At 35.9% G+C, this 23513-nt stretch overlaps 2 protein-coding genes across 9 annotated transcripts in view; both read left to right on the top strand.

The window, feature by feature from the left end:
* The window catches only part of PRKAA1 (protein kinase AMP-activated catalytic subunit alpha 1), a 28303-nt gene extending 9209 nt beyond the window's left edge, over positions 1 to 19094 (top strand). Inside the window, exons 3-10 of one of the 3 annotated variants that reach the window (XM_033109813.1) lie at positions 2201 to 2342; positions 3922 to 4015; positions 7200 to 7344; positions 8519 to 8606; positions 10910 to 11134; positions 12451 to 12937; positions 13052 to 13178; positions 15535 to 19093. In XM_033109813.1, the coding sequence (XP_032965704.1) occupies positions 3956 to 4015; positions 7200 to 7344; positions 8519 to 8606; positions 10910 to 11134; positions 12451 to 12937; positions 13052 to 13178; positions 15535 to 15779 (1377 nt within the window). In that variant the 5' untranslated portion in view covers positions 2201 to 2342; positions 3922 to 3955 and the 3' untranslated portion in view covers positions 15780 to 19093. Of the gene's footprint in view, positions 1 to 2200; positions 2343 to 3921; positions 4016 to 7199; positions 7345 to 8518; positions 8607 to 10909; positions 11135 to 12450; positions 12938 to 13051; positions 13179 to 15534 lie in introns of all 3 variants that reach the window. The other 2 variants (XM_033109812.1, XM_033109814.1) reach the window with 2 other exon arrangements.
* A 2505-nt stretch (positions 19095 to 21599) lies between these two features.
* TTC33 (tetratricopeptide repeat domain 33) overlaps positions 21600 to 23513 on the top strand; it is a 35481-nt gene continuing 33567 nt past the window's right edge. The window contains exon 1 of one of the 6 annotated variants that reach the window (XM_033109818.1): positions 21600 to 21762. The gene's annotated coding sequence lies outside the window, so the exon portion shown is untranslated. Of the gene's footprint in view, positions 21763 to 21812; positions 22034 to 22231; positions 22329 to 22375; positions 22484 to 23513 lie in introns of those variants that run through there. The other 5 variants (XM_033109816.1, XM_033109815.1, XM_033109817.1 and 2 more) reach the window with 5 other exon arrangements.

Here is a 23513-nt window from a genome sequence, read left to right as displayed (position 1 = left end):
CTCTTATTTCATAACTTCTGTATTCCCCTGTCACCCTGAAATAGTTAATTTTTCTTAAAACATTCATTTCTTGGGTGAGCTTTGTGCATATTCTCCTCCCCTCCCCCCCGTTTTCTTCTTTTGCACTGTAAAATGTGTTTGTTTTCCTCATGTTATAGTTATTTGTCATCTTCAGAGCCCAGGAAGGTCTGCGGACACCGGGTTGCTTTTCGTCTGTACTGTTTTCCCTGGCAGCATTAACTGTATTGAATGCCAGATGAATGAATTTGAGAAAATGTTTTGAATCTCCTATTCCAGTACCTTATTTAAGGACAGAATATACATCTAGAGTTTTGGATAAGCCCCAGTTGTTTCTTAAAGTTAACTGGGGTTGAGATTAAGTTGAGCAGGGTACGATATGAGAGGAGACTGGTTCATTTGTGATGAATTGGAGTTCAGGCCTGAGTGGATTCTGCTTTAATATTCTTTCCAAGTCTCAGTCAGCCAGTATTGTCCAGTATTGTGCCTATTTCCCAGTCCTGTTTCAGCTGTGCAGTTAATGAGAAAAGGTTCCTCGTAAGCCAGGGGGCTTGGAGATGGTGCGGGTAGTTTGGACAGGTGAGACTAGTACTTCTTCAGGGATTAATAAACTAGGTCTCAGAAAGAAGATACTTCCCGAGTTGGGTTTTAACAGTCAAGTTGACTGTTCTTAATCACATCTGATTGGTATTGGAGATTGCAGAAAGCCTTATCAGAAATAAGAATGTGCTTGATTTCCACAATTCATTTTAGCTGTGACATAGGATTTTCTTCCTCACTGATTTCATGTATATTTTTATGAGGTTTTGACAGAAGTAAATCCCGTGCAATCTGTTAATCTGCCATCTTTGAGGAAGCTGCTATAGTTTCTTAGCCATGGATGGTTTTGAGATTAGTTGAGCTATATTATGTATAAAGGGTAGTTAAACTTAGAGATTCCTTTTAAATTGGAGTAGTTTAAAAATGGCATTTTTACCTCAGGATTCTGTGATAATACTTTTGGTTAGAGGAGACTATGTTGCAGTTGCACATTTGCTCATTTGCTGCAAAGATTTACGTTGTAGAGGTATTGTGAAGGTTAAACAAGGATCTAGACGAAATGAAAGTTGAACTTAGGTGGTAGGTTGTATTCTTGAAAAGGAATGAGAATTAGGACTCTGATGTAACCAACATTTTTCTTTGAGTCTTATTTAACAAAGACTTTTTTTTCCATTGTGAAATATCTATAATTTGACCTTGGATTTAATATTAATTAAAACACTTGAACAAAGTAGCAAATGCTTAAAAAAATTCAAAATAATGAGGAGCTACCCCATCCCCTCTTCTACCCCTGCCAATTTGCAGGGGTGCTGGTGGGGCAGAGGACCCCATCACTCATTGTCTGAGACAGCCTGGTGGGGAAAATGTTGAATTGTTGAAAACCGTTGAACCCGATGGTCTGTAGGTTCTCATCTGAAATCCCAGATCAAGCAGGAAAGCCTATTAAGATTGGAATAATGAGAAAAATTCTTTGTTTAAAATAATGTTTTAAAGACAAGTTTAAAATATTAATGTTGAGTATTCAACTAAGAAATAGTAAAAAAAATATTGTATTAATTTACTAGGGCTGCCATAACAGAATACTGCAAACTGAATGGCTTTAACAACAGAAATTTATTTTTTTCTTATTTTAAAAAACAGAAAATACATGCTCATGAACCATATTTTAAAAGGTTGAAGGGGTTATGGACAGGAGAAGTTTGTTTATAGCATGAGGGAATTTTTTGAGATGATGAACTTGTTCTGTATCTGATTCTAATGGTGGTACACCAATTTCTACATGTGTTAAAATCCACAGAACTCGAAGAAAAAAGTTTAATTTACATGTCTGATAGTTTAAAAAAATGAAAAATAAAGAGAATTTAACGGAATAAAAAAGTATACAGCAAAAAGGAAGTCTCTCCTCTTTCTCCCTTAGCCTCCCAACTTTCCTTCTTGGATAAATCACTGCTACCAGTTTCTCATGTATTCTCCCACTTACTCACTCTTAAATATGTAAACACTCAGGGGTATATCAGACAGAATTGAGTTTAAATTTGCTTTGGTATTTTCTGAGAATGCTAAGATTACTACTCTTAGAATATGTCTAAATATGTTATTTGTCAAGCCTGGCACTAATTTATTAAAATGATTTCTCCTACAGTTGGCAAACATGAGTTGACTGGGCATAAAGTTGCTGTGAAGATACTCAATCGACAGAAGATTCGAAGCCTTGACGTGGTAGGAAAAATCCGCAGAGAAATTCAGAACCTCAAGCTTTTCAGGCATCCTCATATAATTAAACTGTAAGATCTGGTTATATAAACATAGTCATCATTTTTTCATCGTTTTTTGTTAACCTGCTTAATCTGACAAGTGAGAAAGATAACTGACTTTCCTTGGTCTTCCCTGAGGGTTTTGAAGTTTCTTCCTGTTCCTGTCTTTATCTAAACCCATTCATGGTCACTTCAGCCCGTGTTCCTGTTTTGCGCTTGTGCTTATCAGCAGTTATCTTTCTCATTCTCTCTTGTCTTCTGGATCAGAGCCCTTCTGATAGATAATGCTCAACTCCCATTGCTGCAGAGCCAACAATGATGCTAGTAAAAGCTCTTGACCTCCAAATGTCCACATGATATACATTAGCCCCACTGGAGACAGTGCCTCAGAAAGGGCTTTCCCCCGTGATGCTTACATCTGATAAAACATAGAATATTAGGAGTACAGTATTTCAAAAAGGCAATAACATTCTGTTGTTTTACACTTGCCAGTTGTAGGGGCTTCAGATCATTTATTTACTGCTCAGCTTTATTGTACAGGCCATAAATTAAAACTGCTTAGACTTTTGTAATGAACTGGCTGACTCAAAATGTTTCCCTCACACCTCTTCTCATTTGTTGAGGTCCAATGACCCCTAAATACACATCTGCTCTGAAACCTCTTCCCTGACCTCCAGACTCATATGCCTACTTTACATCTTCATCTGGATGTCCACGAGGCACGTGAAACTCGACATGGCACTAAACTCTGTTACCATCCAAAAGCTGCTCTTCCCACAGTGTTCACCATCTATTAATACCTGGTTCCTCAGGGCAGAAGCTTATGAACCATCCTTAACATCCGTTTCTCTCCCTTCCTGCCATCCATTCATTTCTTCCTTCAGTATATCTAAGGATCTGACTGCATCTCCGTTCCTCATTGCCATCAGCCCAGCCTGAGCTCCCTTCATCTCTCATGGCCTGCTGGGAGCCTCCTGCTTTCCCTTTACCATCTATACTCAGTTCTTCACATCACTGCCATACTTACCGTTTTAATAGGCCAGATCACATGGCGACGGCTTAAAAGTTCATCTTCCTTAGAGTAAAAGCCAAAGAAAGCCTCATCATGGCTTGTAAGGTTGTGTCTGGTCTCCAGTTACCTCTTTGACTCCACATCCTGTTTCCCTCTCCCAGCTCACTCTGCTCTAGCTTCTTACCACTGCTTGACCATGCCAGGCAAGCTTCCACCTGTGGGACTTTGCACTTGCTGTTCCCTCTGCCTGGTTCACCTTCTTCCTAGATAACGGCAGTTTGCTCCCTTACTTCCCTGAGACTCTGCTCAAATATTACTGTATCAGAGAGGCCTTCCCTGAACAACCCGTATGAAAGATTCCCTTAGTTTGCTCTGTTTCTTTTCATAGCACGTCCCACCACCTGACATATTACTTATTTATTTAACGTTTGTTTCCTGGCTCCTAGAACATGAACTCCACGAGGGCAGAGTTTTGTTTCCTGCAGTTTGCTCAGCTCCTAGCAGAGTACCTGGAATATTACAGGTGCTTAGTAAATATTAATTGAATGAATGAATATACATGTTTTAATATTGGTAGATAATGTTTTCTCTCACCAGGTACCAGGTCATCAGTACACCATCTGATATTTTCATGGTGATGGAATATGTCTCAGGAGGAGAGCTATTTGATTATATCTGTAAAAATGGAAGGGTAAGCAGTTCTGATTTAATCCTGTATCTATTTTGTAACTCCCCTTATCCCTTACTAGCCTCAAGATGTCAGAAAGCAATTTTGTTAAGAGGTCTACTTAGTAACCAATTTCCTTAGTCATATATTTGTTTAGAATCTAGAACTAGTAAGGCCCTTAGAGATTATCTCCTTAGGCTACTTACACAGATGTGTTAACTGAGACTCACAGTTTATATATTTGCTCAAGGTCACATGATTTATTGACAGAATTGGATTGAGACCCCAGAACTCATGATCCTCAGACTTAATGCTTTGGGGGCATACAAATACTTTTAATATATATCCTAAAGTATATATTTAATCCTTACAAAATGTATTATTTAATACTTAAAGATCTAGGCCTTACCAGTCAAACCTAGCCACATGTAAATTGCATTCATTTTTTGGTTTCAGAAATCTGATGTACCTGAAGTAGTAAGAACAGGCTCCATGAAGGAGGTAGGAATTAGACTTAAAGAATTTAGAGTTGGAAGGAACTTTAGAAGACATTTTGAACGTATCTTAAGTTATAGATACAAAAACTGAATGCCCCCTGCCCATACTTTTTCTCACATCTGGGTATATGGTATGGAAAAACCTCTTTCTGGAAGAGACACATCTAGTACTGAGAATCCAGTTTTTTCTCCCGCCCAGTCTAAAGGTCTTTAAATCATTCATTCATTTGTGCTATATAGCATGTTTACTTTCATCAAACTCAAACTCATTAACCAAGTTAATTTTGATTAACATGATTCATTTAAATTTCAGGTATGCCCCTTCTCTATTCACTGTAACTGTGCCTCCCCCCACCCCCATGTTCTGCCTGGAAAACTGGAAACAGGCACAAGTTGAATTGGTATCTTGTTTTCCTTCTCTTTTTGCTTCCCTTTTACATTTCTTGGTCAGTTTGCTTTACATTATGGGAATTTTCTTCAGTTTTTACTTGTTGCATATTAAAATTTCAGCTGTCATATTTTCTATTTCAAAGATCTTTCTTATTTTTTGAAATTTTCTTTTCTTTAAATAGCTTATTTTTGCTCCACAGATGTAATAATCTTGTATGTCTGAAGATGACCATTCATTTAAAAAAATTTTTTTTCTCTTCTTTTCTCCGTATTGTTTCTGTATGTTCTGTGCTCCCTGCTCCGTTCCCCCCCTTTCCCCCCCTGTTCATTTTATTGGTCTTTGTCTTTTGTATATTGGTCCTTCCTCAGATGTTTGGTGATTCTTGGTTGTCCACTCATTTGAGAGTGAGGTACTAAATGCCAAACTTATGTGGGTGGAACTTATTGTAGTGGGCCTCCCCGTAGGTTGATTAGGTAGGGTCCTGTCCATTTTATTAGGGTACACCAACTGTCAGTAATTACAAATATCTTTCCTTAGATCAGATAGCTGCTTCAGAAGAACCTTGCAATTTCCTTGAGGTCATCATCTTAGCTGCCAGTACTCGGAAGCAGAATGGGGAAGAGGGCTGCAGGTGTCACTAGTTAGTATGTTGACTTTCACTCAATGCCCATGTTTTCCTTCTGGTGCCTCATCCCTGCTTGGCTTCCTTGAGGAGCTGGGTCATCCTTATTAAAGAGTAAATCATGGGTCTTATTTCCCAGTAGGGCTGAGTTTACAATGTCTTACTTCAACCCGTTGCCTTGTTTTCAGCCCACCTCTCACTTCTACCTTTAGAAATTCCTAATGATTCCAGTTTCTGAGCCTTTCCAGGGTTCGGTGTGCAGACAAGTTTATTATTGGTTTCTGTCCCTGTAGGTTTAGGTGACAGCTTCCTCTGGCTAGTGTAGTGAAGTCTTTATCACTGTTCACTCTCCAGCTTAGTGACTCCTCTTGATTTCTGCTGTCTCTTCTCTTGCTCATTTTGTCCTTATATGCTGATGTCATTTTAATGATATTGCAAGGAGTGTAGACAGAAGGTTCAGTATGCCATGTTTAACTGGAAATACGCTTTGACTTTTCTAATCTTCCTTTGTAGATTTCCCCTTCTTCATCTTTTGTACTGCATTATTAACATGTATAATCTTCATTTTTGTAGCCTATCTAATTATTTTACCTCTTACATTTTATTTAATCAATTAAATTGCTGACACATTAATATTTTCTTCAGAGGAAGGGTATCTCATGGTACTTTGATAGTTTTCATTTTGCTTTCAAAAAATTTATTTCATCTTTTTTCCTCGATTATCCATGTCACTTAAGGTATAAGACTCTAGTTTTAGAATGCTAATTTGTGACCTGTGTTAGAGAATTGCATATTAGAGTCCTTTGCCTAGAGGATTAATACCTTATTTATTAAAAATGACTTCTTGGGAACAGGAAATGTTCAAGTAATGGTTATCACTAAAGGAAAAGAACATAAGAAGACATGGATAAATGGAAAGAGAAGCTTTTAAAGAATATTTTAAAAGTAATTGCATCATAAGAAATACTTTTTTCAGTAAGCAGATTAAAGCTAAATGCCTTCATGTTTTATAAAATAAATGAATTAAGGATTTTCTTTTGTTAAAATTAACGTTTTATTTCAGTACATATAATAAATGGTTGCTTGCTAATTCATTACCAGTGCTTAAATGTTACTTCCCCATGTGGTCTTAAAATAGTATCCCCACCACAACATAACACTTTGTGCCCTTATCCTGCTTTATTTTTCTTCAAAGCACTATCACTCATTGATGTTATATTTACTTGTTTATTGTGTGTTTTCATCAACTGGATTAGGTCCTTTGTCTTATTCATTTCTTTATCATAACTGTCTAAAACAGTGCATGGCACATTGAAGGTGTTCAATGAATATTTGTTAAAGGAACGGACGATTAAATGTTTTGAACTTGTAGGGGAAAACATGCCTAGTTTTGACTCGTTTCAAGTAGAAATTGAAATTATTTGAAATAGCTCATGAGATATAAGGAAAGCAAGCTATTACAATGTAGTCATGAGAGGGATAACATTAGAAAGTTGAATTACTGATTTGGGTTCCAAGATCCTCTTAGCATTTCTGTTTTGTGCTGCATATATCTCCTCTGCATTTCCAGAGTATCTCCTGAGTGAGTTTCATTTGGAAGGTTTCATGCATTTTGGCCGTTTTATAGGTTGGAGAATTATAGGTAGGATGATTTCTTTTGAAAGATACTCTTTTAAGATGTCTCTCTACTTTTCTTAGTTGGATGAAAAAGAAAGTCGACGTCTGTTTCAACAAATCCTTTCTGGTGTGGATTATTGTCACAGGCATATGGTGGTTCATAGAGATTTGAAACCTGAAAATGTCCTGCTTGATGCACACATGAATGCAAAGATAGCTGATTTTGGTAAGGAGATTTTTATAGTTTCATATGTTCATTATGTTTAACGAACATCAGTAGCATTTTTCAGATAACTTTTGCTTTCATGTATAATAATAGAGTGAATATCCGAAAGTAGTATAGCCTCACCATTTTGTTCACGAGCATACAAAAAGGAAAAAGATGAGGCATTCTCTTTTTTTAGCTTTATGTCTTTAAAATTGAGTTTTGTGACAGTATGTAAACAATTTAAATTTGTGGCAGTAGAGACAGAGACATTTGAAAGAGCTTATTATATGTAAAGGAGAAGTTAGTGACCTGATTTCCAATGTGTTGTTTTGATCAATTATGGAGCAAAAGGAAAAAGACCGGGTGGAGTTAGTTATTCAAACTTTGAAAACCAGAAAGTAAACTATAAGGACAAAATTATTTTGGGAAAAAAGGTAACGTATTTTAAATGATAGAAAATAATTTCAGCTTGAGGAACATTATTTGGATAGTTAAAAATGAATTTATCTTCTCTTTATTTCCTATATAAATTGTCATTCACATTATTAAACCTAAGAGAAAAAGGAATCTCTGCAACTTTCTTTTGCTTAGCTTCAGTTCAGATCAGAGGAGACTGTTATAAATAGTTTCCTCAGTTTTGAATATATAGTTTTTAATCTATAGATTAACTGAACAGTGCCAAGCAGCCCCGAGCTGTTTTTTTGATTTGTTTCTTGGTGACTGACCTCCTTATTCCTCATTGCCATAATTATTTTTGTAGAGTGCATTTTTGAGAAGGCAGAGGTGCCTTGGTTTTCAAAATGATTATTGAAAATATTGAAAATAATCATTTATTTTAAAGAATCAGAACAAGGGTTAACCGAAACTTTTAATTCTCATCTGTTCTACATTTTTTTCTTGTAATTTTTGTATTAATAAAACTTAAACATGCCAAGTTTATTCTAGTAACCAATAGCTTGATATATACTCACTAAACTCCAAAAAAATGCACTAACTTTAAATGTTGAAAGATTTCAATTTTTAGGGCGTAATGGAAAACTATGTGGGAACAGTAAAGACTGTAGGATTTTGTTGTAGCAAAGAATAAAATGATTTATTACTTTATTGCAAACTCAATTTTACTGTTTAATGGAGTTTTGTTTTTATTTTTGTCCTTGGGAAATCTTGAGTAATTGATTTTGTGCATTTTCAGGTCTTTCAAACATGATGTCAGATGGTGAATTTTTAAGAACAAGTTGTGGCTCACCCAACTATGCTGCACCAGAAGTAATTTCAGGAAGGTAATATTTGACCCCCTCCCCCCATGCATCTGTAATTGTCTTTTTCTCCTAGATTTTGTTAGTCTATAATGTATAGTGTTTGATTCTAGTGAAAGGAAAGAAATTTCAGACTTACTATTTTCTTTTCAAAAAAGTGTTCTTTAAGAATAAAACATAAGAGATTAAGGACTCCATTTAGAGAGGAGAATGTTGGTATCCGGGTCAATATGATGTTAAAATACTTAGATGAGAGTCCGTACGTACACTTTTTTCCCACTGGTAGAAGAAATTGAAGGTTTAAAACTAGTGAGTTTTAAAGATAGGTAAGACATTAAAAAATTGAATAATACAGAAATATCTAGTAGTTAGAAGTGGCTTACTGTTTACTTAGGTGAAGAATTAAAAGTGTAATGTGTAGGGGTGGCCAGTGCGCTCAGTTGTTTAGAGCGTGGTGCTGGTTTGATCCCCACATGGGCCACTGTGGGCTGCGCCATCCTTGAAGGAAAAAGAAAAAAAAAAAAAGTGCAATGTGTAGCTTTAATTTTTCAAATAGATGGCATTTTGTAGTAGGTTAATGTTTTATGATAAGGTGTCCTAGAGAACAGGACTCAAGTAAAAATAAAATCTTCAGACTTTATTTTGAATTTTCATTTTTAAAATCTAGAGACTGCAATATTATAAGAATTCTAATCTCTCAATTTACCAACCTCATGTTTGAGAACACGAAGATCTTTGTACCATACAGCTTTTTGAATAGTTTAGATGATAGGAAAATTTAAGTTTTTAAGAGTAATTATTTTTCACTATAACACTGAAATTGAAAGCAGAGAAGGTTGGTTTTGTTTACTAGATTTTATAATTCTCTTTTATTCAAACCACATTTCTTTGAATGTTTCACATCCTTATATTAATTCAGAATGGAGAAATTTTGTAGTTTTTTTTTCCTATTTTCAGACACTTGCTTGCTTAGCCTGCTCAGAGAAATTATATTTCTGTAAAGTCATGGCTGTGAATAAGGCAGAAGTATCCTAATTTTTGATTTATCAAGCTTTATCTCTTTTAAAATTAACTTAATGTTCAGAATTCTTTATAAAATGATTTCATCTGTGTTGTCTAAATTCTTCTGTGAAGAAAACAATTCAGGATCTAGATACTAGGGGCAGTGCTAAATAAATAAAAACAAATGTATTGTAATTATACATATATGTAATGGGCCATGACTGAAGTCTAACTTTCCTAGTTTGGATAAAGCTTTTCTGTGAGGTCTGGATGAATGGAAACTTTTACTTTCAAAATAGTATTTATTGATCATTTCAACAATTGATTTGACCAATTTAAAGAAATCTTTTCTCTGAAGCCAGACTTTGGATGGATTATCTAACTAGTCTGCACCTAATCTAGTGTATTGCAAATAGGAGTTTAGAATCTTCTGTGAACCAGTTAGCTTGGCTTCCTTCCACAGCCTCAGGCCCCTTTTACCTTGGTAGGAGGTCTTGGGTTATTTGGGAGAGTTGGTTTAGAGGCCATCAGTAAAGAATATTCTCAGGTATGAAAGATCATTTAATCTCTCCTCTGTAACCAAACAACAATAGTTTTAAATTCAGGGATGATCTGTTTGTTCAAGGCTTGGCCCTTGGTCTCATGGAGGACCACAGGAAGGTAGTAAGAATAGAATTTTACCTACAGTCCATAATTTTGCCTCCCCCTCTCTCTGCCCCGCTCCCACTCGGGTTCAAGCTGTTGTTTCTCAGTCTAGTTGTGTAGGACACAGCCCTCTGGCCCATGCTGGTGTTATGAGCCTTGTGGGCCCCCCCCCCCCCGCCCGCTCCCGGCTGGAGTAGTTGGTCGCCAGTCGTCAGTCAGCGGCTCATGGGAGCTCTCGGCAGCTGCCAGCCACTCATGCTGGCCGCCAGCTACTCATGGCAGCACATGGTGGCCCACGGCAGCTCATGCCAACCTCCAGCTGCTCATGGCAGCCCAGCTCCAGGGAGAGCCGTTGTTCACAATCTTAGCTGTAGAGGGTGCAGCTCACTGGCCCACGTGGGAATTGAACTGGGGACCTTGGTGTTAGGAGCACAGCACTCCAACCACCTGAGCCACCGTCTGGCCCTATAGTCTGTAATTTAAAAAAAATTCTTGATTTTTGTTTTCAAAGATAATACTGATACAATCTTTTATGTGTAGTAAGTACATAGCAGCTATTATAGAAACTATATTCTGACTAATAATTCCTTATGAAGTATCCATATTTAAAAGTTTTGATTAAATGATTGACTCTTCAGTCACTAATGATTATTTAATCCACTGGGTATTTCCTGTTACAGATTGTATGCAGGTCCAGAGGTAGATATATGGAGCAGTGGGGTTATTCTCTATGCTTTATTATGTGGAACCCTTCCATTTGATGATGATCATGTGCCAACTCTTTTTAAGAAGATATGTGATGGAATCTTTTATACCCCTCAGTATTTAAATCCTTCTGTGATTAGCCTTTTGAAACATATGCTGCAGGTGGATCCCATGAAGAGGGCCACAATCAAAGATATCAGGTAATAAAGCAACTTGGAGATGATCAGATCTAATAGTATCAATGATACAAGTTAAGTGAAAGAAAAAGTTGTGGGACAGTATGTATAATGTAATCCTGTTTTTATGTTAAAAATAATGTATAGACTCATTTATTTAGGTATCTAAAAATACACACTATACTGGCTATCTTAGGGAAGCAAGATTGGTAGGAAGGAGGGCTTTCACTTTTTATTTATCATCTTTATTTGTTTTGAAATTGTAATAGTGAACATTATATTACTTTTTAAATTAAAAACTAATAGAAAATAAAAAAGTGATGGGGTGTTAGATTTTTGTAGTGGTTCTTTAAGTTTTCTATAATATGCTTCATATTTGTCTTTTAATGTATTTTCATAGAATTAATACTTTTTAATAGTAAATTTATGTGTTGCTATTTGAGTTCTAATCTCATGAATTTTACTATATCTTTTCCTTTTGTTCATCTCAAGGAATGTGAAAATTTTAATATAATCAATGACTTTTTTGGTAGTAGTAGAGATTAAATCACATATGAAATTGCTGTTTTGTAGTTAAATTTATCAGTATTGCCAGTTTCATATGGTTCAACCTAATAGTTTAAATAAGTAAAAGTGATGGTGAAAAATGTTATCAAATTTGGGTGAGCCATTTCTGATGAAGACTTTACAAAAAAATCACTGCAAACTATGTTTCTTCTACCATCATTGTTTCCTTCCTTTTTTCCCCCCCTATGGAAATGTCCCTTTGATCTTATAATGGCCAGACAGCACATCTCTCTGAGATGGAGGGACAAGGAAGAAAACAATCAGATGTAGATCTGGGAATAGTAAACAAGAAAGCATTAGGATATTGAAGAAGGAGGAAAGATTATATGTAGAATTTAAGAACTTGATCCCTTTCCACTTACTCCATATGCTGTAGACTAGCTAAAAAAGAGAGTGTGAGACTATCAGGGCATGATTTTACTATCTGATGAAAAGGACAAATCATTTTCTAAAATTTATGTTTAAAAATATCTAAGTGAGATGATTTTTCTTGTGTTCTACACATTTTTGACAATTTACATGTAATAATCTAAAGTATGGACATTTCTTTTCCTGTTACTACAGCAGTGCTTTCTCCCTCTTAAAATCAGGGAAGCTGCAGCATTTCTCCCAATATATACAATAAAATGTGAGCCAGAAGAGGAAAATTTCAGTTTAAAGAAACAATAATACAGTATGAGTATAAATATATATGAATTCATATCGTAAATTCCCCAGTTACTTTCAGTCTCATCTTTACTCAGAATCCTTCTGACCCTGCCATTTTCTCTCAGGGAACATGAATGGTTTAAACAGGATCTTCCCAAATATCTCTTTCCTGAGGATCCATCATATAGTTCGACCATGATTGATGATGAAGCCTTAAAAGAAGTATGTGAAAAATTTGAATGTTCAGAAGAGGAGGTTCTCAGCTGCCTGTATAACAGAAATCACCAGGACCCTTTGGCAGTTGCCTACCACCTCATAATAGATAACAGGAGAATAATGAATGAGGCCAAAGATTTTTACTTGGCAACAAGCCCACCTGATTCTTTTCTCGATGATCACCATTTGACTCGGCCCCATCCTGAAAGAGTACCATTCTTGGTTGCTGAAACACCAAGGGCACGCCATACCCTCGATGAATTAAATCCACAGAAATCCAAACACCAAGGTGTAAGGAAAGCAAAATGGCATTTGGGAATTAGAAGTCAAAGTCGACCAAATGATATCATGGCAGAAGTTTGTAGAGCAATTAAACAACTGGATTATGAATGGAAGGTAGGAAAGAAAGCATTCTGATTATTAGCACATTTGGCTAACCTGTAGTCTATAAAGTGTTTTATAAAAGAATTGCTTTTGACTTTATTTTTGTCCATCCATACCATACGCTAGGTTGTAAACCCGTATTATTTGCGTGTTCGAAGAAAGAATCCTGTGACAAGTACATACTCCAAAATGAGTCTACAGTTATACCAAGTGGATAGTAGAACGTACTTATTGGATTTCCGTAGTATTGATGGTATGTACATCACAAAACACCATAGATGACATGTTAGACCTTGTTACTTAATTTGGTCTTTTACACTTTGATTCTTTTGAAGTTTCTTGAACTGTTCCTAGTAACCCAATAGCAAAAGAATGGAAAATGAGATTCTTGTGCTTTTGTGATGACATCATTTGTGAATCTTTTTATTCTTGTAATCTTAGAGTATATATTATCTTTTTAAGATTATCTTGTAGAATCCTTAAAGCCAGATGCAGTCTGATCCTAAAGTGATAGTTTCTGCCACATTTGTTTTTTGATGTGGTTCATTCTGGTAAGATAAAATGTTTTACTTAGAAATAAATGTTGACTTTTCTATATGTTTTTATTATGAAATAATTTTCATATCTGATATTAATAAATTTTTTAATTTTTCATTTAAGGATTATAGTTATTAGCTTTTAGAGTTGAGTCAAGGCACTATAAATAGATTTGATTAGTAGCTCACAGTACTAGGAATTATTTGCTGAGTAGGGTTTCTTGTCGGGTACTGAGAGAGAAATGTTTTGTATGGATTTCTGATTATTCTTCTCCTCTGAACCAGCCCTTTCCTCCTATCCTGACACTAGAAACATAATCAGAGATATGCATCCATTATAATTTTTGTGAGAGTTACATGATTCCAATTTTATTTCCCTTTCAATAAAGTAAATAATGGATCACTTTTGTGTGAAATGTATGATTCCCGAGACTAAAGCATTTTATGTCCAAGATAACTATCAATTAGCTAAAAGTGACATTGCCAATCTTAAACCTAGACTGCTGTACATTTCTATTACCAACTGTCTTAAACAATCACAGACAACCTGATGATCAAATCACTGAAATATTTAAAATGTTAAATTAGGTATTTTAACTGGTCATCAGAATAATGACCCTATTGCACTGTAAGATCTTAAAGTACGTTAGTGAAATTTATTAAAGAAACATTAATTATGTTGAAGACTGTTGTACTGTTTTTAATAGTTTAAAAATGAAAATGTATGCTTAAAATATATATCTCTGATTATTATTATGTGTAGTTTGCCAGAATATTTCCTTCTCAACTATTTTGATTGAGGTAATAAATTAATTGTAGAAAGCAGATATTTGAGTTTTTTTTTTTAATTGGGAAAAATATATACCAAAGTGTATATATATATATATATAAGTAGACTACTTACGAGACTTACAGTAACTGGTATGTTTATCATGACGTGGTTTGAAATTTACATCAGTGCAGATTTCCATGTATATGCTCTTACACCTAACTTACCTTATCTATTAAAAAGCCTGTTGGAACACATTTGACTCATAATGCAAGTAAATATTCTTTCTCTACGTCATCGTTATGAAAGGATATAACTGTATATATAAAAGTTCTTTCACAAATAAAGCCTTTAATTAGGTAAATGTTTATGGCAGTTCTTCATTGGCCAAGTAAATTAAGATATGTTGCCATTTTTGTTCATTTAAGATTGTGTGGAGTTATTAGGTTAGATTCACCTATGAACTTTGTTTTTATAAACTCAAAGACAGTATCAAAAAGACATAGGTTTGAGCTGTGATATACTGGCCAATCCTGTTTGTCTGCTTATCTTTATGTCCAAATGGTATTTATCTGCTAATGCATACTAATGCAGCCTGAGATATGGGATGGGTTTTATTATTCTCATTTTATTTGGATCAAATTCTCAACCTTAGGTTTACTAGCATCTGTCTGGGTTTACCAGTGGAATGACTGACCATTTATTTTTGTGTTGTGTTCCCAACTCTAGTTTTTCCTTGATTTTTGTTCATTTCCTTGATTGTATTCATTGTTGCTCTTTTACGAGATCTTAAATCAAATATGAAGAGAAAGTGGGAGAGTGAAAAGCAGAGATGAGAGTTAGGTGACTCTGTTCATTTGTTACTTATGGCAAATCACTTAACTTTTGGGGATTTATGTTTTCTTATTGAGAAAACAGTTGGATGAGATGATTTCCAAGATTCCTTCCAAATTTTAAGTTCATTTATTCTATAATGTTAATATGGGGATTAATTTTTATTGCTAGGGAATGATGTTTATTAAGCCCCCAAGTTCTTAGTTTATTGGGTTCTTAATCTTGGAATGCAAAATTGATGAGTAGCTCCATACTGTACCCAGTTCTCACTTAGCCATCAGAATCCACGCTGTGCGTAAAAAAGGTGAGTGATTTGTCAGAGATGCTTTGCCTCTATTTGAGATGGTATTCAAAACAGATGTGCTCTTGATAGCTGGTCAATGGTTACACTCAAAGAAGGAAATTAAATAGTAGTAAAAATTTTTTTGGGGGTGTGATGGATTATAATAAATTAAATTTTTTTTACCCAGATGAAATTACTGAAGCCAAATCAGGGACTGCTACACCACAGAGATCGGGGTCAGTTAGCAACTATCGGTCTTGCCAAAGGAATGATTCAGATGCTGAGGCTCAAGGAAAATCCACAGAAGCTTCTCTTACCTCATCTGTGACCTCACTCGACTCTTCTCCTGTTGACTTAACTCCAAGACCTGGAAGTCACACAATAGAATTTTTTGAGATGTGTGCAAATCTAATTAAAATTCTTGCACAGTAAACCTAAAACTTTGCTTATTTCTTTGATAGCAATAAGCATGCATAATAAATCATAGCCAAATGCTTCCATTTATAATAAAGTTATACATAATTATAACTGAGGTTTGGCCTTTTGGAATGCATTTTGCACAGGGATTGGAACGTGATTAATAGTTAAAAGCCTAATGTGCAAAAATGAATTAAGATAATTTTGTTCATTGTTCAGTAGGCATATAGCATAATATAACACACACAAGAATATAGGTCTCAGGCTCACTTGATTTTTGGCTATTTTATATTTTAGTATACACAGGGCTTTGTAGAATATTAATTTACCATAAAGGCCTTCATATATTATTACATGTTGATGTGTTATATATTTGTTTCATAAATTTACTCAATAAATATTTGCCTAGACTCCCCAGAGAACTTTATGGGTGATTTTGCTTTCTGGGCTCTTTAACTTTTTAAATAGCAAGTATCTTCCAACAGTAGGGGCAGTCTGGATGACTCTTCCATGTCCCCCTCTTAATATTCTATAGTATAAGTCACATCAAAGGTAGGAGACAAGTGAAAATTTTTTCTTTAGCTTGGTCAAGTCCAAAAACACACAGAACTAATATATTCAGATACTCTAGGCACTAAGTTTAATTTTAATTTGTCCCATTTTATTCTGTACATAAATTGCTCTTTTTGTCACAAGAGCTGCATATACTGTAAATAAATCATGTTTTTGCCAATCTCACAAATTCCTCTGCTTATCATGTCAGTCAGTATTGAATGTATGCAAACATTTCTTGTCATTTGATTATGTATATTTTAAATTGATTCAGTGCACAAAAAGAATATCTCTTAACTGTTTAAATGTTCAGATATACTTTTTATCCCATATTTTACTATAAACATTTTTAAAAACAGGAAATTTGAAAGGCTATAGGGTGTATACATGTGTATCTACAACTTGGATTTAATACTTATTAACATTTTGCCATATTTGCTTTGTATCTATATGTATATATAGATATAGTTATATATGTGTATAGCTGCTTTGTTTCCCTGAATCATTTGGATGTTGTAGATATACTTATCACCCCTCAACTATTTAGACATGTCCTAAAAATAATGACATTTCCCTTAAAAAACATAATTCTATTATAAAATTAGTAATTCCCTAATGTCATCTAATCGTGCATATTTAGATTTCCCCAGTTTCCTCCAAATTTCTTTTATAACTGGTTATTTCAAACCAGATCCAATTAGTTTTGGTTATGTCTCCTTAGTCAGGTATGACATTATTATTTTGATAAAATATGGAACAAATTGGTTAATTCTTCTAAATGGTCACAATTGTTTTGGATTTCAATTACTTTGTAAAAAGTAACATTATAGGAACTTCCTAAAGATGCTCAATCTTCCTAAGATATCTGATTTACATTATCTTCCTCTTAGTAATAGTATTACATAATAGATGTAAATGAAGATTTAAAGTCACCTCAGCTAAAACTGGTATCATGTATATGCTAATAAGTATTACCCATATTTGCCTTATACTATTTTAACTTCAAGAAATTGATTTTTTTGTATTAATCGTTTTTTCCATTGCAAATAGAGCTACCTTTTTTCTTTTAAGGCTTAAATTTAGGGTTATTTTTACAGTGAGCATCTGTATAATCAGACAATAATGTACTCAAATGTCATGATAGCTTGCATAGTTACTGTAGTTATAGATTGGGCTCCAGCACTGAATTCAAAAGAAAAATCTTGGCTTCTTTTTGTCCAGGGATTGTTCTGTTCATTAAGATTCTCAAAGCTGTATAAAATAATAGGAGTACCATTTAAATATAAGTTCACAACTGTATTTGTAACTTGTATGTGGCCCTCTGTTTTGAAGATACTGATTTTACATAGGTTCTCTAAGTGCACCATTATTCCTGATGTTAAGAACAGAAGACTGTATTTTTAGAATTACAAATTTGTATATAGAACTAAGACATTGTTATAATGTCTCTATAAGCTGTTGTGGGGAAGGGGGGGGACAAAAAGAGGAACCAATTAAATAGGACCTTCTAAAAATTGTTAATTTTGTAAACTTTGCTTCTTTTTAAGTTATTATGAGTCCTTTTAGTTACTGAGTTTTATTTTGAAGATATTTAAATATTGCACTTGTACACATAGTATGATAAATGCACAGACTATTGCAGTAAATTCTTTTTTAAGCTGGGATATTTGAAATGACAGCTTTTGGTTGAGTATGTCAAGGTTGCATCAGACTTCAAAATTTTATGTAGTCTGCAAATTCTTCCCAATGGAAGATGTAAGCGAGTCAATGCAAATGATTTTTAATCTTTTTTTATTATCTTTTCAGCAATTTATATTTTTTGTGATTTTATGCAACCATATTTTTACTTTTTGTCTTGACACCTGAAAGACGTATAAGGTTTTTGCCAGAAATGTACTGTATACGTAGTTTTAAATATAACAGATTTTACTGATATGTAAAAATTTTGCCATTAAAATAAATGATTTCTCACTGAGAGGAACTTTTCTACCAGGTTGGGGGATATGGGAGCTTAATATATCATATCTAATTTAAAAATAATTTCACTGAAATAAACTCCATTGCTTTTACTTTGATTATATTTTCTCTTGATATGCTTTTGTAGTTTTTTCAGAGTTTTAATGATTTTATACAAAAAAATCCAGCCCTCTCATACCCCTGCCCCCACCCTTTTTGACCTTGTAGTGATACTTTCACTCTGAATTAATCCTTGGTGCAATATGACTAGATGTAGAACTCTATGCACCTATGCTATGACTGGCACATTTGGAATGAAAGAAATGAGTGTTGTTTAAATATTTTCTCCTTAATTCCTTCCATCTCCCCCACCACAGTAGAATTCTCATTTTTATTTTGAGTTCTCCTGACCAGATGAATGAAATTCCACATACAACATAACTGTAAATTGGTAGTAAGGTAGAAATCAATCTTTGTGGTACAATATTCTGAGATGTGTTCATGTTTGTTTTAAACAGTATATTTAAGTATAAAATTTAAAATACTTTGATTTAGAAAATGGATAATAAAAACATTTTTCATCTGTTACAATGTGCTTAACTTTTTTAATCTCTGGGAAAACTAAATGCAAAACAAAGCACTTGTTTATGGCTGACCATCTGTGCACCTTCCTTTTTAAACAACATGCCTAAATATAAAATACAGTGCTTGAACAGATTTTAGCACTTAAATGTGATTTTATCTCAACTAGTTTTGATTTCATCTAAAAATCAACCATCTGAACAAAACATTAAGATATATATGATAAAAGCCAAAGCAACTACTATTTATCACTGGTTGCTAACATTGGATTTGGTTAGAATTCCGTTGGTGTTAGAATTCAGTTTAGTATTAAATCTTGTATCCAATGTCACATTGTTAGGCAAGGCTTGTGCTAGATTGGCATTCTAAATCTTTAAAATAGCTTGATGATTTTAAGAAAGCACTACTAAAGACTATTAGGAACACCACATAAGGTTCTTTTAGGGAACTTACATAAATTACTCCAGGTATTTACCCTGACTGTACAACTGTACAAGAAGTTCTCTTGTTTGAAAATCAATATTGAGCTGTTGTATTTATTGTGGAAGACAATAAATGTTAACCATGATAAATTTAGAGGATTTCTGGCAATTAGGAAGAGGATCATGTGGTCTATAAACAGCGGAGTTAAATGTACTAAATGTATCAATAGGCGCATCAAGAACATAGACCAAAGTAAGTAGGGAAGTGATGGGTGGATGTAGCCTACACCAGAGTAAAGTGGATCAAGGTTATTTGAGAGATTTAGGAAAGAGCCCCAGAAAGGGGTACAGCTTCAAGCACCATTTGATTACTCTGCAAACTATATCCCCTCAGATGTCTACTATGAACCAAGCACTACAAATGTGACTAAGGCATAAATCTTGCTCTAAATGTCTTGTTAGGGATACACACACACACACACACACACACACACACACACACACACACACACTTTAAAGACTGGTGTAGAGGCATTTACAGAAAAGTGCACAAATCATAAATTTGACTCGATAAATATTCAGTTTTAGGTTTGTAGTGAACATGGCCATGTAAACCTCTACCCAGCTTAATAAACACTGCCACCACCTTAGTGTCTTTTATAATTAATATCAGAAGTGATATACTATCACTTATGCCCTATTACATAAGCAGCACAGAACAATCCTGGTACCAGGTGGGAAGGAACTACCCAAGAGTGAATGCCAGGAGTAGGGGTCAATGGGAGACCATCCCGGATGCTGGCTACCGCAATCAGGCACTGATCATTTTGAAAATACTAGTTCACTTCTGCAGGTCTTAACAAATGTTGATGCATATAATCCAACAATGTAAATAAGAATTACATCTGATGTCACCACTGATCTCAGAAAAGTATGGAAGTATTGGGAAGTGTCAAGATCATTATAGTAAATATGTTTTCCAAAATCATAATTTTTGCTTTAATTCTTGAATTTTATCACTGGCAACACTATCAGTTGTTTTGAAGTAACAGGCTCCCTTTGTTCATTTTTAAGAAAGCCTGTCAAATACTCAAGCCTGAATAACCAGTTAAGTCTGTCAGTCATTCTGTGTAAGTGTAAGTTGTATTCCATGAAGAAATTATCTATTTCAGTTTATAATGCAATCTCACAAGTGCTTTTACCTGAAACATCATACTTCAGTGTACAGCAGAAGTACTTTATGAATACTTCCCTCATTTTGTCATACAGAGTATTACAAAGAAATGTACTGAAGGGTCATTTTAATAAAATTTTTAGTGCTTCATAAAGGACATTTTTGAGTGGCTGCATTTTTTTTTCATACTGTGAGTGGTGGCAAACAATACTATGACTATAAGTATAGTTTATATTGCTTTGATTCGAGCTGAGGTGCCAGCTTTACCCACTGTTGTTTTCCACTATCAATGCAAATGTCAACATTGTGAAAAATTCAGGCAAATGTTGCCTTTACATTAGTATGAAAATAGTTATGACTTTGAAAGGATCTCAGCGACCCTCGGGTCTGAGGACCATCTTTGGAGAATCACTGGTTCACATAAGTGGTTCTCAGTGGGGCAGGGTGGCAGAACGATTTTTCACCGGGTACATTTGACAATGTAGACGGTTCTGGTGGCCACAACTGGTGGTGGATGCTAATGGCATCTAGTGGGTAGAGATCACCAGAGTGCTGCTAAACATCCTCCAAAGCACAGGACAGCCCCTCTCCCTCCAACAAAGAATTATCCAGTTTGAAATGTTACAGAGGGGACTGGTCTACAAAAATGGCTTTCTTCGCACAAGGTAACTACAATGATAAATTAATCTTAATCTTTCAATTTCCTAAAGACTTTCCACTGTTACTTTTCCCCACTTATTTTATTTTCAAGACTTGAACCACAGCTTTTTTTCAGGCCACAATTCTCTCTTCTGAGTTGAACTTGTTTCTTTTTCCCACGGGAAGCCCACAGTTCAGCCATGGCCCTTCCTGATCTGCCTCCCTTAACACTTTTTCAATGAGTTTTGCCTCTGTCCTGCCGGCCTTATCAGCTAGGGTATAAACTCCTTTAGGGAAAGGTCACATCTTAATGCTCTAAATTCCCCGCCCCCCCCCCCAATTGTTTTCCCCGCGCGTCGCCAGCTTTACCTGCTGACTGGATGGGTCACACAGTTTGGCCCGGCCTGCGTCTCTCTGAGCGCACTTCAGCCCGCACAGCCGCATTTCCCTCGCTCCCTCACTGCGGGTGCCCGCGCACTCGACACTCTTGCCGGCTGCTAGTGGGCGCTCCAGGCCCGGATGGTCCAGACTACAACTCCCAGAAGGTAATGGGGTGGGGGCGGCCGCAGTGAGTTCTGGGATTTGTGGTCCAGGGGAAGGGATTGGCAGATGTGAAATACTCTGAGACTCGCTTCTTCCAAGCCCTTTTCTCAGGACGGTTCGGACGCTCCAGGTTGGTCCACACTGTATCTAGGGAGACCAGATACCAAAGGTAGACAGGTCGGAGGTCGGGCATGGTAATTTCCGCTTCCGGGTGGCAAAGGGCAAGAGGAATGTAAACACGGGACCTGGAGAGTGGTTATCAGGTAACTGGGGCTACCCAGACCGTGGTGGAAACGGGAGGAAGAGCAGGAAAAGGAGGCGAGAGGGTCTTGTGGTTAAGGGAAGAAGGAGCTTCACAAGTTGGAGGTGAGACTCTACAGAGCTGTGGCAAAGCCGGAACAGTAGGTTTCTAGAGAGAGAGGAGCGAGGCTGAGGGTTGGGCCCTCCCGTGCAGCGGCGCCCTGGGCGGCTTTTGCGCTTTCTAGGCGGTCTGCGCGGCTTTGACCTTCCCTTTGCAATGGGAGGAGCGGAACCGAGCTAGCTTGCCACTCGGCGTTGACGGTGTCTGCGGCTGAAGGCGGGGCTAGTGCACTCGCGGGTGACATTAAGGGTCGCTTTTAGGAACTTCGCACAGTTTTATTGTAGTCGAAAATGAAGGGAAGTCGCTAATACGCTCTCTTGCTGTGACATTTTCGGGTAAACCGTTTCTTGAATTCCTCACCTCCGAATACATCCCTGTACCCAGAAGGATTCTGTTTTGATTTCCCGATCGTGTGCATCCAGTGGTTTCTCGCCGTGGGTGCTGCAGCCTCCGACACAGTGAAGACAAGCGTTCTCTGGCTTGTGGCTTGGTAAAATGTCAAGCCATCCACCCTAATTGAGCGCCGACTATAGGGATCTTATACCAGCAAAGGAATTTAGAATACAACGTCGTTGTTTAGAATTTTCATGGCATTAATTAACTATAATTCTGCATAAAGCGAATTTGTGTTGTTTTATAAGTTTAACATGCAACCCATAGGATTATGATTTACCCATATGATTTTTTTTTATCCTAGTGAAAAATGTAAAGGTTAGGAAGTTGGCGCCTTGTGCATCTAACTACAGATGCAAGAAAATTTTCTTTATAAGAAGTTTTAGTTTAATGTTCAATTAGCCTTAGAGGAACAATAAATTCGTACTATTTAAGATACCCGAGTCAACTCGGAGTGTTACATTTTCGAAGGCAGAAACTGTTTTGCATACGTTACAGGACTCACTCTCCTTTAAAGCCTGACTAATTTTTTATTCTTCAAAATTTATACCCTCCGCTGAACCTCAAGCGTTTCTTCTCTGACATTATAGCATCCTTTGTTTACTCTTTTATAGCACTTATCCTGTATTGTAATTGACTATAATCTTGCGGTCTCTAGACAATTTTGAAGAAAATATAAAACTGTATGAATGGCCTTGGTAACAGATTCATGCTTTTTAACCTCAATGGGCCCTTGATACTGTTTGGCATCTTTACTCATCCCTTATTGTTGCTTTTCCTGTTCTCCACGGTGGCTGTTTCAGATCTTTTCTATTTTTCTCATGTCTGAGATTCATTTCTTTTCCCTTGACTTGGAGCAGATGGCTAGCCTCCTATTTCTTTGAGAAATGTGAAGCTTGGGGTATGAAATCCATCATTTTCTTTTCCCTCTACCTCTGAACTTGCCTATACTTTTCATTCAGTGATTAGCTTTTGTCTGAGAGGAATGGTATTCTTGTTCCTCTCTTCAAGGCTAAACTTGTCAATTGCTAGTGGTCATCAGGACTTTATACTCCTACAACCTCATTCTGTCTTGACCTTCACAGCCTCTGATCTCTAGAAAGTCTTAAAGGATTTGTGGAGAATGG

The sequence above is a fragment of the Rhinolophus ferrumequinum genome, chromosome 7, assembly GCF_004115265.2.
Source record: "Rhinolophus ferrumequinum isolate MPI-CBG mRhiFer1 chromosome 7, mRhiFer1_v1.p, whole genome shotgun sequence".
In the NCBI taxonomy this organism is placed as follows: domain Eukaryota; kingdom Metazoa; phylum Chordata; class Mammalia; order Chiroptera; family Rhinolophidae; genus Rhinolophus; species Rhinolophus ferrumequinum.
Note: the sequence above shows the minus strand (reverse complement) of the source record. Positions and strands in the feature narration are given on the sequence as shown.